General features: G+C 40.5%; 1 protein-coding gene across 1 annotated transcript in view; it reads right to left on the bottom strand.

The window, feature by feature from the left end:
* LOC126252221 (dynein beta chain, ciliary) overlaps window positions 1-17,368 on the bottom strand; it is a 769,797-nt gene that overhangs the window by 449,496 nt on the left and 302,933 nt on the right. The window contains exon 29 of the mRNA XM_049953092.1: window positions 7,710-7,934. Within this exon, the coding sequence (XP_049809049.1) occupies window positions 7,710-7,934 (225 nt within the window). The remainder of the gene's footprint in view (window positions 1-7,709; window positions 7,935-17,368) is intronic.

Raw genomic sequence — 17,368 nt, 5'->3', positions numbered from 1 at the left:
CAGAAATAATAATTAAGTTTGCAGTAATAAAGTTTTTAATTTGAAAACTCCTTCTGAACAAATGTTTTTGAGATAATAAGTAAATACGATTTTATGGCAATCTATGTCTTTTCAAATGGAGAGGCACCGCTTTTCCCACTAAGCCAAAATGACCCACAACTCTTTTTTCTTTTTTTTTTTTTTTTTCAAAGAAACCAAACTAGCAGGTAATGCAAATTAGAAACAACCAAATTTAAAAATAATTAGAGCCTTTCTAAATGTAATGTTTTGTATATGAAAGATACACAAAAATCGTTTTATATGAATTTTCTTACACTAAAAATTAAGCAAATTATTGAAAGTTAGTTGCTAAATCAAGTCAATGAAAACAAAAAATATATGAATAACAAAAAAAGCTTGTCTTATTATAGGTATGTCTTCTGCTGTTCATCGATATAATGAAGTGACCTGATATGCCCTTTTGTTACCTGAAAAGACGTACCTATTACATACAATGTAATTTTTATGTAATTTACGTAACTATAAAATACTTTTTGATTACCGGTCATGGACGCTGAATAGCCAGACCCAAGTGCAAGAACAGTTTGGAACACATGTAAAATGGGCGACCGCAGTGAACGAAACGAACAACTGGATACTGAACTAATTAGGAGCAGTCAGCAGTGGAACAGAGACAGGTGGTCATGCGAAGAACGACGAGTGCGGCCGAGGGAGACCGAGACTGAGACGAGCACGTGACCAAGGCTGGAACGAGAACTGCCGAAGTGACCGCCGCGACTGAAGTGAACTATGAACCGATCGTTCCTCGTTCCCAGGAACTATAAGTAGACTGCCGCGACCAAATTGAGAACCGATCATTCCTCGTTCCCGGGAACTATAAGTAGACCGCCATGACCGAAGTGAACTATGAACCAATCGTTCCTTGGAATTAGTTCCTCGGTCCTTTCGTTCATCTTGGTGAACTGTTCCTTTGCACCCGTTCGTTCGCGAACTACCCATCTCTAATATGGGCCTGTAATTCAGTGGATTACTCCAACTTCTCTTTTTGGATAGTAGTGTGACTTGAAAGCTTTATTAAGTGATTTAAGCTGCTTTGTTACACCGAGGATATCTACTTCTATGTTTCTCATCTTGGCAGTTGTTCTTGACTGGAATTCTGGAATATTTACTTCATCTTCTTTGGTGAAGTAGTTTCAGAAAACCATGTTTAATAACTCTGCTTTAGTGGCACTGTCATCAGTGACTTCACCGTTGTTATCGCCCAGTGAAGGTATTGATTGCGTCTTGCACTGGTATGCTCTATGTATGACCAGAATCTCTTTGGGTTTTCTGACAGATTTCAAGACTGAATTTTGTTGTGAAAATTATGGAAAGCATCTCGCATTGAAGTATGTGCCATATTTCGAACTTCTGCAAAACTTTGCCAGTCTTGGGGATTTTGCATCCTTTTTTTCACTGCTTCTGCTACAGCGATCTGACCTGTTTTGTGTACCATGGGGGATCAGTACCATCACTCATTAATTTATGTGGTATACACATCTCTCAATTGCTCTCGATACTATCTCTTTGAAATCATTTCATGCTTACATGATGAGTGAAGACTGTCTCTTAAAAAGGTGTTACGAGCATTTTTATCAGCTTTTTTAAATAGATATACTTTACATTTCTTTTCGATGGTTGTAGGTGTTATGGTATTCAGCCTAGCAGCAACTGCCATGTGGTGATTAAATTAACAGGAAGGTCAGCATTGGCTGTAATATTGATGGTTTATTGATAGCAAAATCGATTTTCAATCACATAGTGATCATCTTCAGTGCTGTAGTGTACAAATTAAACTCATGGGCACTGGTATCAAGTTATTATCAGCAATCAAAACTGAGAAATGATCACAATAACACTTGTGGTCACTAATCCCCATATTTGTCACAATACTCGCTATTTATCCAGGATTATTTGTTGCTAAGTGCTTAAGTATGTTTTCACAACCATTTATGCTTTGAGTGGGCTCATGAACTAACTGTTCCAAATAATTTTTTGGGAAACCATCAGCACAATTTCGGATGATGTTTTATGCCTGCTGCTGGCTTTAAACATATAATTTTTCCAGCATATAGAGGGTAGATTGAAGTCACCACCGACTATAAGTTTTCTTTGAACTGTACAGCAACTATATCTTCTGAGCCGGAGGTTGGTAAAATGATCCAATTAATAGTTTAGTCTGATTATCAGGCATAGCCTCTACCCACACTATTTTGCAGGAACTATCTACTTCAATTTCACTACAAGGCAAACTACTTCTGACAGCAATAAGTACTCCGCCACCAACTGTATTTAATCTATCAATGGTAGATCATTTGAAAAACTTTCAGCTGAACTTATTTCCGGCATTAGCCAGCTTTCTGTACATATAACTATTTGAGCTTCAGTGCTTTGTATTAGGGCTTGGAGCTCCAGTTCTTTCCCAACACAGCTGTGACAATTTGCAGCTACAATACCAATCATTTCTACACCTACCTTACTGTGCTTTTATCTGCCCCCTTTTCGACAGACGCCCTTTCTAAGGTTCCCTGGAACCCTCTAACCTAGAAACCGTCCAGTCCCTTGCACACAGCCCCCATTACCCATGTAGCCGCTTCCTGTGTGTAGTGGACTCCTGACGTACTAAGCGGAACCCAGAAGCCCACCACCCAATGGTGTAAGTCAAGGAACCTGCAGCATACATGGTCACAGAACTGCCTGAGCATCTGATTCAGACTCTTCACTTGGCTCTGCACCAAAGGACCATAGTCAGTTCTATTGACAATGCTGCAGATGGTGAGCTCTGCCTTAATCTTGGAAGCAAGAATGGCAGTCTTTACCATTTCCACTAGCTGCCCGAAACCAGGGAGAATCTCCTCCGATCCAAAGTGGCACACATCATTGGTACTGACATGAGTCCCCACCTGCAGTTGGCTGAACCCTGTAATCTTCATGGCATCCAGAAGCACTCTTTCCACATGTGGAATGACTCCCCCCAGTACGCACATGGGGTTAAAATACTCTATTCTGTTTAAGATAAATTTATTATTTTATCAAATAGTTTTTAAGTACAATATTAAATATAATACAAACCATAACACATATAATTTACAAACAGACATTCAAATTTCTAATATAATCAATTAAGTCATTCATTGCCATAAGGAAATCATCACAAGTTCCACAATACTTCCTGTTGGGACATTCTGTAACAATGTGATGAATGATTTGCTTAGCTGCTCCACAATCGCTTTTTGGAAATGAAGCCTTACTCCATCTATGAAGAGAGTTCGCACTTCTGGCATGAGTGGTACATATTCTGTTAATTGTTGTCCACATTCTGCATGACTGGTCAAGGGCAGGTGGTTCACTTCTAATGCAGACAGTTTCTGGCCTCTGTCCAGTCTCATGCCCATGAGTCAGTTAATTTGAACTGACATGTGTACTATTTTTGATGATTGAAGCTGGTTTCTTTCTAGGATAAAAGTGCATTTATGGATAGGGAGTTACAGGTTGCCTTGTATGCAGTTTAAATTCATGAAGAAGAGCTACTTTTTGTCAAAGTCCAAAGGACAAAATGCAGCTCAATTTGGACAGCTATTCAACTGGAATTGATATTAGTGTACCACTGATATTTCTCTTTATGTTGTGTTTGTGTTTGTGCACTATTAAGGCATTCTCCCAATTCGATGATGCCTTCATGATTGTTTTTGCTGATGGATATCTTATTTTAACCAGGTGGGTATGATCCATGGAGGAGCAAATGATAGTAGCGACTCCGTATGGTATCTGGCTTGTAACAAGTCATATCCTGGTATTTTCCCTCTCTTGGTTAACTAGGCTTCACTGTCAATATGGGTTTCCTGAGTAACTAAGATATCAATATTTTTCTACCAGGATTTTAAGCTGGACCTGTCGTTTGGCCCACTGTATCCCTTCTATGTTGAGTTGGCAGATCTTGATACATGGTCCAAGATTCCATGTTAGGAAGCCCCTAGAAGGGCCAGTTAAATTTGCTGTCATGTGGAGTGTATTGTGCTATAATGTGTTTCAGAGAGGATATTTGAAGACTGTCTGGCAACCACACTCTTAAGTGTTACCAGGAGTGCACCACATAGAGGCAAGCGGACATCAGGACAAGGGAAAATCATTTTTCAACTGCAGAGTTTTTTTTTTGTCTCTTCCATGTTGTTTCTTACTAGACATGCAATGTTCATATGTGGATACATACTGTCAACTATCACCTGTCTAGTTTCAGAAACAGCAGTAAATAAAAATCTCTTCTACAAGTGCACCAATATTACAACAGCAAGGTACTGATAACAATGATATTTTGTGCTTCCCTTTTTTCTTTTGATTCCTCCATCCCATCTTTCTCTCTCTTCTGCCAAGCACAGAGCATTTGTAAACATATGACATTTCAGGGTGGTTAATGTGTGAATGCTTCATTTGCTGGGGGAACTGGGATACTATGTCATCACAAAATCCTTTGTATTCAACCGTTTATTATCAACAGAAATTGATCCAAAGTTGGTGAAGATAATAAGGGATTTGCTCCATCATTTTCAACAGTTAAGAAATGGACATCTGCATTCAATTGTGGTTGTTCTTCTCCTGACATTGACCCATATGAACGATGTCCTGAAACTGCAACCACAGGTGAAAATGTGGAGGAAGTGAACAATATTGTATTGGAAAACAGGTAATTAAAGGCGTGTGAAATATGTAACACTATACTGATATCGACTGATGACCTCAGTAGTTTGGCCTCAAAGGAACTTACCACCATACTGACATCACAAGACAGAATATAGTACATTTTACATTAACTGTAATACACATATACACGTGTAAGATTGGTGTTGCATTTCTTAAAGCAGACTGAGAGTAAATGCAGTACCATATGTTTAAAATCTTTTTCTTCTTTTTTTAAACTTTTTTAAAAAAGTCCAATTATTCTGAGTAACAATTTTTTACAGTAGATGCAGAGTGGATCCATCACTTCATGCCAGAAATGGCACAAACACACGCACACAAAATTCAAGCTTTCGCAACCCACGGTTGCTTCATCAGGAAAGAGGGAAGGAGAGGGAAAGATGAAAGGATGTGCGTTTTAAGGGAGAGGGTAAGGGGTCATTCCAATCCCGGGAGCGGAAAGATTTACCTTAGGGGGAAAAAAGAACAGGTATACACTCGCACACACACACATGTCCATCCGCACACATACAGACACAAGCCTTTACATATGTCTGTTTGTGGATGGACATGTGTGTGTGTGCGCGAGTGTATACCTGTCCTTTTTTTCCCCCTAAGGTAAGTCTTTCCGCTCCCAGGATTGGAATGACTCCTTACCCTCTCCCTTAAAACCCACGTCCCTTCGTCTTTCCCTCTCCTTCCCTCTTTCCTGATGAAACAACTGTGGGTTGCGAAAGCTTGAATTTTTTGTGTGTGTTTGTGTTTGTTTGTGTCTCTATCAACATACCAACGCTTTTGTTTGGTAAGTTACATCACCTTTGTTTTTAGATATATTACTGGGAGATATATACTTCTCAAAGCAAAAACTACTTAAAAATTTACTTTGGTGTAGGTAAGTGGAACATACTTTAGAACTGAGTTAAATGATATCCACCTCCAGATTTGATCTGCCTGAGGCAAACTGAACAGCATTGGCTGCAAGTTTACATTATAAAGCCAGTATAAAAGAACTGTTCAATCAAGCTACTATTAGCCAAGTGTGAGATGGACAAAACAAAGACACTTAAGACATGGAGAATAGACCATAATAGAACAGAAAACATTTCAAAAATGGCTTTGTTATGGAAATTCCTTTCTTCCCCTATGACAAAATACATAGCCTCTGCAAGCTGATTTCGTCTTCCAGAAAGGTTTTGATTATTGCTATCAGGGACTAAAAGAAATTATTTTTATTAATTACCTTGCAAAGAGGAAATCAAAAATTTGTCCCTTGAAATAAGTAAAACAACAAGTGATAAATGCCGTACAAATAATCTGGAATAGCCGGATAAAAATATGTAAGTAAGGCATCTGACTTCCAATAAATAAATAGATATTTTATCATGGCAATGCTCCTGTGAACAAAGAAGCTTTGACAATATGAAAACTTATGAACATTTCCTACAAATCATTGTAATATCATCATTATTCACCAGACTTAGTAGCCTCTGTCTTCTATTTTTTCCCAAAATAAATTTGTGTGTTGAGAATGGTTTGAGACCAATGAAGGGGTTGGATTATGGGAGCTTTCCATGAGTATTTTGTAGACCTTACAACCATATTTGGAGATCTTATACCAATTGCTTGCAGATCTTCCAGGATCACATTTCAGGGATGGAAGCTATTCATCTAAAAAACATTGGACAAGTGCACTAACTTGAAATCTGATTATGTTGAAGTCCTTCACTGCAAAACCATGGATTTTTCACCTTGTTATCATAGTACAGAAGCAAACACCATTTGTCTAGATTGGAGCTCCATACACAGCAGTGTCTGCCAAGCTGTTGCAGCAGTCAGAAGTAAAGATGCCCCTGATAGTTTTGATTCATGAGCCATCACATTGCAGCATGTCAGATGGCATTCCTATCACACTGCAACAAATCAGTTGACATTCATACTGTGGTGTAACAAGGGATTCTTTGAAATTATATCTTCCATCTTCATCCTCTTAGGTCTACAAAAGATGTTGCTGGTACCTGAAAATGTAGTTTAGATAGTTTATAAGTGTTGGGTCTTCTCATTATGAGAAATATTATTAACGAATATACAGATGGGATGCAAAAGTTGTCAGCTCTGGACATCAACAAAGTACAATGACAGTTATGTGTATTCACTTGCTGTGGAAACTCGCTTGTTCTTTTAACATTGCGGCTTGGCAGTGCCTTGGAGATCAAGGAGTAAAAAGACGAGTGCAAGAATGTAAATTTTCACAAACAACTGAAACATCATTATAAGAACTGTCATTGATTTGATAGCTAATGTCAAAGCAATACACATATATGTTGTAATCTGTCATGAGCAACAAAGTAAGATACATCTGTTCATCTGTTATTGTAACTGAAGCTGTACAAGAAAAACATTGCATGTAAAATACAGAACAGTTGACGTAAAACTGTTATGTCATTTACTAGCTTGGACAGTCTGGAGCTCTTTTCCAGACCCGCACATCACAAAAAAGTCCAATGGTGACGTTTGTACATCAGGGTGAAAGATCATACATGGAGTGTAACCACACAACCAAGCATAAACAGTAACATTTCAATGCAGTGTTATGGTTGATGCTCATTGTAGACATCAGTGGCATGTAGTAATTCTGCAGATTAAGTTACAGCTATTCACAATGTTCATACTGAGGCATTCATTCTAAATTTTAATAACAGACATATATATGAGTAGTCGGTGAACTTCGTCATTTCATACACACTACCTCTCTTGGCCAAAGCCAATGGACATATTCGTTTCTAATGCAGATTTACCCATGACAATAGCAAGTGAAATGGCTACAGACAAATGGTCACAACCAAATTTACCTTCATTAGTTATGTATCACCTTATATATGTCAAGAAAATAGTCATAATGATGTGACTTGACAGTGTGTGTATTTTCAGCTCACGACTATATTTGCCACCAGGCAGCATATGGTTAAATTTAGTAACAAGCATCAAATTTTACAAACCTTGAATTCAAAGTCAATGTAGTCAAAACGTTCTGAATCACGAGGCAATTGCTTGCGAATATCTTCAGAACTCATGAAAATTGATTCAAGGTGAATCCACGTCCTCTGTACCTCAAACCACGTAGTAATAACCTGGTCAGCTGCTGACAGCTTTTGCTGCCATGCTGATACTTCTTGAAGGAAGTGGGCTATGAACTTTGATGTGATGAGATTCTGCAGCTGCACCTGTGTCCATTAAAATTTATTAAATGACTGCTTCTTTAGAACCGTAAATCTAATTACAGATAAAAATAAACACAAGTTTTATGGAAAGTACACAGTGCATCCCTCTTCAATTCAAATGGATTTTTTGGCATCAGTGTGCAATTAATGGCAGAAACTCTTTTTTGAGGCATCTACTTACATACCGCTTGCACCAACTACTTTTTAATAATTGATTTCATTTTCAATTAATTAGAAGGGGCAGTCAAATGAATTATTTATTTATTTATTTATTTTGTGTTCCACTGATCCACATTGTGAATTTATCACATGCTATGGAACATCTCAGTTTTACAAATTTGTTGTGTAGTATGTAAATAGTGCCAATCAGTTTCATATTAAAGTAGTTACAGCTCAGGTTCTGTTACAGTAAAATAAGTCTTGCAGTTAAATAATATTACAGAAGCAATAAACATCACAGTTATATAAAAACAAAGATGATGTGACTTACCAAATGAAAGTGCTGGCAGGTCGACAGACACACAAACGAACACAAACATACACACAAAATTCAAGCTTTCGCAACAAACTGTTGCCTCATCAGGAAAGAGGGAAGGAGAGGGAAAGACGAAAGGATGTGGGTTTTAGGGAGAGGGTAAGGAGTCATTCCAATCCCGGGAGCAGAAAGACTTACCTTAGGGGGAAAAAAGGACGGGTATACACTCACACACACACACATATCCATCCACACATATAAAGACACAAGCAGACATATTTAAAGACAAGGAGTTTGGGCAGAGATGTCAGTTGAGGCAGAAGTGCAGAGGCAAAGATGTTGTTGAATGACAGGTGAGGTATGGGTGGCGGCAACTTGAAATTAGCGGAGATTGAGGCCTGGTGGATAACGAGAAGAGAGGATATATTGAAGAGCAAGTTCCCATTTCCGGAGTTCGGATAGGTTGGTGTTAATGGGAAGTATCCAGATAACCCGGACAGTGTAACACTGCGCCAAGATGTGCTGGCCGTGCACCAAGGCATGTTTAGCCACAGGGTGATCCTCATTACCAACAAACACTGTCTGCCTGTGTCCATTCATGCGAATGGACAGTTTGTTGCTGATCATTCCCACATAGAATGCATCACAGTGTAGGCAGGTCAGTTGGTAGATCACGTGGGTGCTTTCACACGGGGCTCTGCCTTTGATCGTGTACACCTTCCGGGTTACAGGACTGGAGTAGGTGGTGGTGGGAGGGTGCATGGGACAGGTTTTACACTGGGGGCGGTTACAAGGGTAGGAGCCAGAGGGTAGGGAAGGTGGTTTGGGGATTTCATAGGGATGAACTAACAGGTTACGAACGTTAGGTGGACGGCGGAAAGACACTCTTGGTGGAGTGGGGAGGATTTCATGAAGGATGGATCTCATTTCAGGGCAGGATTTGAGGAAGTCATATCCCTGCTGGAGAGCCACATTCAGAATCTGATCCAGTTCCGGAAAGTATCCTGTCACAAGTGGGACACTTTTGTGGTTCTTCTGTGGGAGGTTCTGGGTTTGAGAGGATGAGGAAGTGGCTCTGGTTATTTGCTTCTGTACCAGGTCGGGAGGGTAGTTGCGGGATGCGAAAGCTGTTGTCAGGTTGTTGGTGTAATGTTTCAGGGATTCCGGACTGGAGCAGATTCGTTTGCCACGAAGAACTAGGCTGTAGGGAAGGGACCGTTTGATGTGGAATGGGTGGCAGCTGTCGTAATGGAGGTACTGTTGCTTGTTGGTGGGTTTGATGTGGACGGACGTGTGAAGCTGGCCATTGGACAGGTGGAGGTCAACATCAAGGAAAGTGGCATGGGATTTGGAGTAGGACCAGGTGAATCTGATGGAACCAAAGGAGTTGAGGTTGGAGAGGAAATTCTGGAGTTCTTCTTCACTGTGAGTCCAGATCATGAAGATGTCATCAATAAATCTGTACCAGACTTTGGGTTGGCAGGCCTGGGTAACCAAGAAGGCTTCCTCTAAGCGACCCATGAATAGGTTGGCGTACGAAGGGGCCATCCTGGTACCCATGGCTGTTCCCTTTAATTGTTGGTATGTCTGGCCTTCAAAAGTGAAGAAGTTGTGGGTCAGGATGAAGCTGGCTAAGGTAATGAGGAAAGAGGTTTTAGGTAGGGTGGCAGGTGATCGGCGTGAAAGGAAGTGCTCCATCGCAGCGAGGCCCTGGACGTGCGGGATATTTGTGTATAAGGAAGTGGCATCAATGGTTACAAGGATGGTTTCTGGGGGTGATGGATTGGGTAAGGATTCCAGGCGTTCGAGAAAGTGGTTGGTGTCTTTGATGAAGGATGGGAGACTGCATGTAATGGGTTGAAGGTGTTGATCTATGTAGGCAGAGATACGTTCTGTGGGGGCTTGGTAACCAGCTACAATGGGGCGGCCGGGATGATTGGGTTTGTGAATTTTAGGAAGAAGGTAGAAGGTAGGGGTGCGGGGTGTCGGTGGGGTCAGGAGGTTGATGGAGTCAGGTGAAAGGTTTTGTAGGGGGCCTAAGGTTCTGAGGATTCCTTGAAGCTCCGCCTGGACATCAGGAATGGGATTACCTTGGCAAACTTTGTATGTGGTGTTGTCCGAAAGCTGATGCAGTCCCTCAGCCACATACTCCCGACGATCAAGTACCACAGTCGTGGAACCCTTGTCCGCCGGAAGAATGACGATGGACCGGTCAGCCTTCAGATCACGGATAGCCTGGGCTTCAGCAGTGGTGATGTTGGGAGTAGGATTAAGGTTTTTTAAGAAGGATTGAGAGGCAAGGCTGGAAGTCAGAAATTCCTGGAAGGTTTGGAGAGGGTGATTTTGAGGAAGAGGAGGTGGGTCCCGCTGTGATGGAGGACGGAACTGTTCTAGACAGGGTTCAATTTGGATAGTGTCTTGGGGAGTTGGATCATTAGGGGTAGGATTAGAATCATTTTTCTTCGTGGCAAAGTGATACTTCCAGCAGAGAGTACGAGTGTAGGACAGTAAATCTTTGACGAGGGCTGTTTGGTTGAATCTGGGAGTGGGGCTGAAGGTGAGGCCCTTGGATAGGACAGAGGTTTCGGATTGGGAGAGAGGTTTGGAGGAAAGGTTAACTACTGAATTAGGGTGTTGTGGTACCAGATTGTGTTGATTGGAATTTTGAGGTTTTGGAGGGAGTGGAGCTGGAAGTGGGAGATTGAGTAGATGGGAGAGACTGGGTTTGTGGGCAATGAGAGGTGGTTGAGGTTTGCTGGAAAGGTTGTGAAGGGTGAGTGAGTTGCCTTTCCGGAGGTGGGAAACCAGGAGATTGGATAGTTTTTTGAGGTGAAGGGTGGCATGCTGCTCCAATTTGCGGTTGGCCTGTAGGAGGATGCTCTGAATAGCAGGTGTGGATGTGGGAGAGGAAAGATTGAGGACTTTTATTAAGGATAGGAGTTGACGGGTGTGTTCATTGGCTGAGTTGATGTGTAGGTGAAGGATTAGGTGGGTGAGGGCAATGGACTGTTCAGTTTGGAATTGGTATAGGGACTGATGGAAAGAAGGGTTGCAGCCAGAGATGGGAACTTTAAGTGTGAGGCCTTTGGGGGTTATGCCAAATGTCAGACAAGCCTGGGAAAATAAAATATGCGAGCGTAATCTGGCTAGGGTGAAGGCATGTTTGCGGAGGGAATGTAAATAAAACTTAATGGGGTCGTTGTGGGGGTGTTGTGAGGGTGACATGGTATTAGAAGGTGGAAAGTTTAACATGAGGTTGAAATGAAAATGAAAGATAAAAATATATGGGGAGAGATAAAGGTGAACTAGAAAGCAACTGGAGATCTGGTATGAAAAAAGGCGAAAAAGTGTTGGTTAAGTTGATCCTGTGGTGAACTTTGGTTGGTAGACAGCGATGTGCATAAAGGTTAGGTGGTTGTGTTGCCGCTAAAACTCGATAAAGGACGGAGAAATTCGGGAAAATTTCGAAAAAACGTATTAAAAGGAGTGGTGTTGTGGTGAAAGATTACGAAAATGGGGCTAAAAATTGTCTGACGAAGAAATAATGACGTTAAAACCTGTGGGGAGCATCCTTTCGTCTTTTCGTCTTTCCCTCTCCTTCCCTCTTTCCTGATGAGGCAACAGTTTGTTGCAAAAGCTTGAATTTTGTGTGTATGTTTGTGTTCGTTTGTGTGTCTGTCGACCTGCCAGCACTTTCATTTGGTACGTCACATCATCTTTGTTTTTATATATATATATATATATATTAGAGGGAAACATTCCACGTGGGAAAAATATATCTAAAAACAAAGATGATGTGACTTACCAAACGAAAGCGCTGGCACGTCGATAGACACACAAACAAACACAAATATACACACAAAATTCTAGCTTTCGCAACCAACGGTTGCTTCGTCAGTAAAGAGGGAAGGAGAGGGAAAGACGAAAGGATGTGGGTTTTAAGGGAGAGGGTAAGGAGTCATTCCAATCCCGGGAGCGGAAAGACTTACCTTAGGGGGAAAAAAGGACAGGTATACACTCGTGCACACACCCACACATATCCATCCACACATATACAAACACAAGCAGACATATTAAAAGGCCTTTGCCAGACATTTGTCTGCTTGTGTCTGTGTATGTGCGGATGGATATGTGTGTATGTGTGAGTGTATACCTGTCTTTTTTTCCCCCTAAGGTAAGTCTTTCCGCTCCCGGGATTGGAATGACTCCTTACCCTCTCCCTTAAAACCCACATCCTTTCGTCTTTCCCTCTCCTTCCCCCTTTCCTGATGAGGCAACAGTTTGTTGCGAAAGCTTGTATTTCGTGTGTATGTTTGTGTTTATTTGTTTGTGTGTCTATCGACCTGCCAACACTTTCGTTCGGTAAGCTAATATATATATATATATATATATATATATATATATATATATATATATATATATATATATATATATATATATACACACACTAAAAGGTATCAGATAGATTATATAATGGTAAGACAGAGATTTAGGAACCAGGTTTTAAATTGTAAGACATTTCCTGGGGCAGATGTGGATTCTGACCACAGTCTATTGGTTATAAACTGCAGATTGAAACTGAAGAAACTGCAAAAAGGTGGGAATTTAAGGAGATGGGACCTGGATAAACTGAAAGAACCAGAGGTTGTAGAGAGTTTCAGGGAGAGCATAAGGGAACAATCGACAGGAATTGGGGAAAGAAATACAGTAGAAGAAGAATGGGTAGCTCTGAGGGATGAAGTAGCGAAAGCAGCAGAGGATCAAGTGGGTAAAAGGACGAGGGCTAATAGAAATCCTTGGGTAACAGAAGAAATATTGAATTTAATTGATGAAAGGAGAAAATATAAAAATGCAGTAAATGAAGCAGGCAAAAAGGAATACAAACGTCTCAAAAATGATATCGACAGGAAGTGCAAAATGGCTAAGCAGGGATGGCTAGAGGACAAATGTAAGGATGTAGAGGCTTGTCTCACTAGGGGTAAGCTAGATACTGCCTACAGGAAAATTAAAGAGACCTTTGGAGAGAAGAGAACCACTTGTATGAATATCAAGAGCTCAGATGGCAACCCAGTTCTAAGCAAAGAAGGGAAGGCAGAAAGGTGGAAGGAGTATATAGAGGGTTTATACAAGGGCGATGTACTTGAGGACAGTATTATGGAAATGGAAGAGGATATAGATGAATACGAAATGGGAGATAAGATACTGCGTGAACAGTTTGACAGAGCACTGAAAGACCTGAGTCGAAACAAGGCCCCGGGAGTGGACAACATTCCATTAGAACTACTGATGGCCTCAGGAGAGCCAGTCATGACAAAACTCTACCATCTGGTGAGCACGATGTATGAGACAGGCGAAATACCCTCAGACTTCAAGAAGAATATAATAATTCCAATCCCAAAGAAAGCAGGTGTTGACAGATGTGAAAATTACCGAACTATCAGTTTAATAAGTCACAGCTGCAAAATACTAACGCGAATTCTTTACAGACGAATGAAAAAACTGGTAGAAGCGGACCTCGGGGAAGATCAGTTTGGATTCCGTAGAAATGTTGGAACACGTGAGGCAATACTGACCTTACGACTTACCTTAGAAGAAAGATTAAGAAAAGGCAAACCTACGTTTCTTGCATTTGTAGACTTAGAGAAAGCTTTTGACAATGTTATCTGGAATACTCTCTTTCAAATTCTGAAGGTGGCAGGGGTAAAATACAGGGAGCGAAAGGCTATTTACAATTTGTACAGAAACCAGATGGCAGTTATAAGAGTCGAGGGGCATGAAAGGGAAGCAGTGGTTGGGAAAGGAGTGAGACAGGGTTGTAGCCTCTCCCCGATGTTATTCAATCCGTATATTGAGCAAGCAGTAAAGGAAACAAAAGAAAAATTTGGAGTAAGTATTAAAATTCATGGAGAAGAAGTAAAAACTTTGAGGTTCGCCAATGACATTGTGATTCTGTCAGAGACAGCAAAGGACTTGGAAGAGCAGTTGAACGGAATGGACAGTGTCTTGAAAGGAGGATATAAGATGAACATCAACAAAAGCAAAACGAGGATAATGGAATGTAGTCAAATTAAGTCGGGTGATGCTGAGGGAATTAGATTAGGAAATGAGACACTTAAAGTAGTAAAGGAGTTTTTCTATTTAGGGAGTAAAATAACTGAGGATGGTCGAAGTAGAGAGGATATAAAATGTAGACTGGCAATGGCAAGGAAAGCGTTTCTCAAGAAGAGAAATTTGTTAACATCGAGTATAGATTTAAGTGTCAGGAAGTCGTTTCTGAAAGTATTTGTATCGAGTGTAGCCATGTATGGAAGTGAAACATGGACGATAACTAGTTTGGACAAGAAGAGAATAGAAGCTTTCGAAATGTGGTGCTACAGAAGAATGCTGAACATAAGGTGGGTAGATCACGTAACTAATGAGGTGGTATTGAATAGGATTGGGGAGAAGAGAAGTTTGTGGCACAACTTGACTAGAAGAAGGGATCGGTTGGTAGGACATGTTTTGAGGCATCAAGGGATCACAAATTTAGCATTGGAGGGCACCGTGGAGGGTAAAAATCGTAGAGGGAGACCAAGAGATGAATACACTAAGCAGATTCAGAAGGATGTAGGTTGCAGTAGGTACTGGGAGATGAAGAGGCTTGCACAGGATAGAGTAGCATGGAGAGCTGCATCAAACCAGTCTCAGGACTGAAGACCACAACAACAACAATGTATATTTGCCTCTGTATATGTCTGCTTGTGTCTGTATATGTGTGGATGGATATGTGTGTGTGTGCGAGTGTATACCCGTCCTTTTTTCCCCCTAAGGTAAGTCTTTCCGCTCCCGGGATTGGAATGACTCCTTACCCTCTCCCTTGAAACCCAAATCCTTTCGTCTTTCCCTCTCCTTCCCTCTTTCCTGACGAAGCAACCGTTGGTTGTGAAAGCTAGTATTTTGTGTGTATGTTTGTGTTTGTTTGTGTGTCTATCGACGTGCCAGCGCTTTCGTTTTGTAAGTCACATCATCTTTGTTTTTCGATATATATATATAAAAATCACAAATACAGGTTTGGGAATGTATCTGAGAGTTACAGGTACATTGGTTAAGGAACTCTTCTTAAATGTAAAATAACCTTGTAACAGGGAATTCTTTAAGTTTTATTTTTTTTTTTTTTCAAACAGGATGTTATCATCTAATAAACTCTTAATTTGTGAAGGGAGGGCATTAAAATTCTTTCAGTCACTGAAGTGACTCCTTCCTGTACCACACTCTTTTTTATATGCTTATAGTGAATATTGTCTTTTCTTCTAGTGTCATGGCTATGATACCCTAATTAGATTTGAATAGGGGCTTTTCTTCCTTATGAAAACATTAGGGAGAATACATATCATGCAGTGAATATCAAGATTTCAATTCCCTGAAAAATATTTCTGTATGTGGCTCTAGGGCAGACTCCAGCCATGATTCTTCTGTGCTCTTTTCTTGCACATAGCATGTTTCTAGCTAATGACATGATAATTAAATCAAGACCCTATGCTGTTGACAGGTGTTGATATCCCTCAACGGGGAAAGTTGAAAATGTATGCCCCGACTGGGACTCAAACCTGGGATCTCCTTCTTACATGGCAGACATCTAAGCCATTTTGATTTAATTATCAACATTTATTTTCTATGAAAGTTTTCGAAGCAGGGATATGCACATAGAGGAACTTTGCAGTGTATGCACATTATGTCGGTACATACTTCCTTCTGCTTTGTGCTGCAGAGCCTGCAGTGTTTCCTTGTGTCTTTTACTGGGAAATGTTTTCCAGCTTGAAGGTGAACTTCATCTGGTACACTCTTGACACCCCGCTTGTTTCTTCTTAGAAAATTTGGTCTTCCTCTTCTTTTGATTTCATCACCTGCTGTTAGTTGTCTGATAAGCAAAAGGTGAAAGGATAACTGGTTATGTCCTCCCCCATGATTACAGTTCCACTTTATGAAACTTTTAAGAATTGCCAGGTCAATTACGAAAAAGAAAATACGATGCCACCACTTTAGAGATCACCTTCCAATCGCATATCTCTCACACATCTGATGTAAGCAATCCACACCTCCCATAAATGTATTGTACTCTGCAACAACTTTAGGACAGAAGACCTCTGATGAAGTACCATCCCTGTTTTCCCTATTGACAAAGGTTACATCTTTTGGGCTATGATAAGTACTTGGTATTTTCACAGCCTTGTTGTCTTGCCATTTTATTGCTGAGACACATCCCTTTGTTTTGAACATAAACTGCCCCATTTGTAATTTGTCTTGTTTCTTCATCATACTTGGAAGTCCATTCCTGTTTGTCCTCACTGTTCCAACTCCAAAAAGTCCTCTTTCATTTAGTGACTTCATCAGATTGTACGATGAGAAGAAGTTGTTGAACACAATTAGTTGGTGAGACTGCAGGTCAGTTTTTTGAACCTAGTTTTACTCATTAGTTGAGAAATTGCACTTACACCTAAAAGTGGGTCAGTGGACCAATAGTGACTCAGATCAGGCAGCCTATGTATTCCGATTAGAATGTGAATGGCAATAAAATATTTTATTTCTTAAACGTCAGTATTCTTTCCAATACCAGATGGCCTGTCTTACCCTCTTACCTCTAGTAATGTTGGCAAGTATTTGAGTTGCATAGAGGTTAGTCTCATCTTTGATCTTCCTCAAACAATCATCAGTAAAAATTGTAAAAAAATAATCGATTTCTTTATCATTTTTTCCAAAATCAAACTTTATATCAGCACTTCCATCAAGAGATGCTGATAAGTTTTCAAAAAAGTTATATTGTCAGTCCACTCTGTTTCACTGGCATGTTCAGCCCCATTCTCTTGTTCTGCACACACAATAACTTCATTTGCAGTGTCATTGGTAATTTCGGTGACATTTTCTTTTACTGCACATGCAATATCATCATTTTCTGCCACCTCCAGTCTAGCACTGTCACCATTGT

Source organism: Schistocerca nitens, chromosome 4, assembly GCF_023898315.1.
Source record: "Schistocerca nitens isolate TAMUIC-IGC-003100 chromosome 4, iqSchNite1.1, whole genome shotgun sequence".
Taxonomy (NCBI): Eukaryota; Metazoa; Arthropoda; class Insecta; order Orthoptera; family Acrididae; genus Schistocerca; species Schistocerca nitens.
The sequence above is the reverse complement of the archived record's forward strand: the minus strand, read 5'-3'. Positions and strand labels throughout refer to the sequence as shown.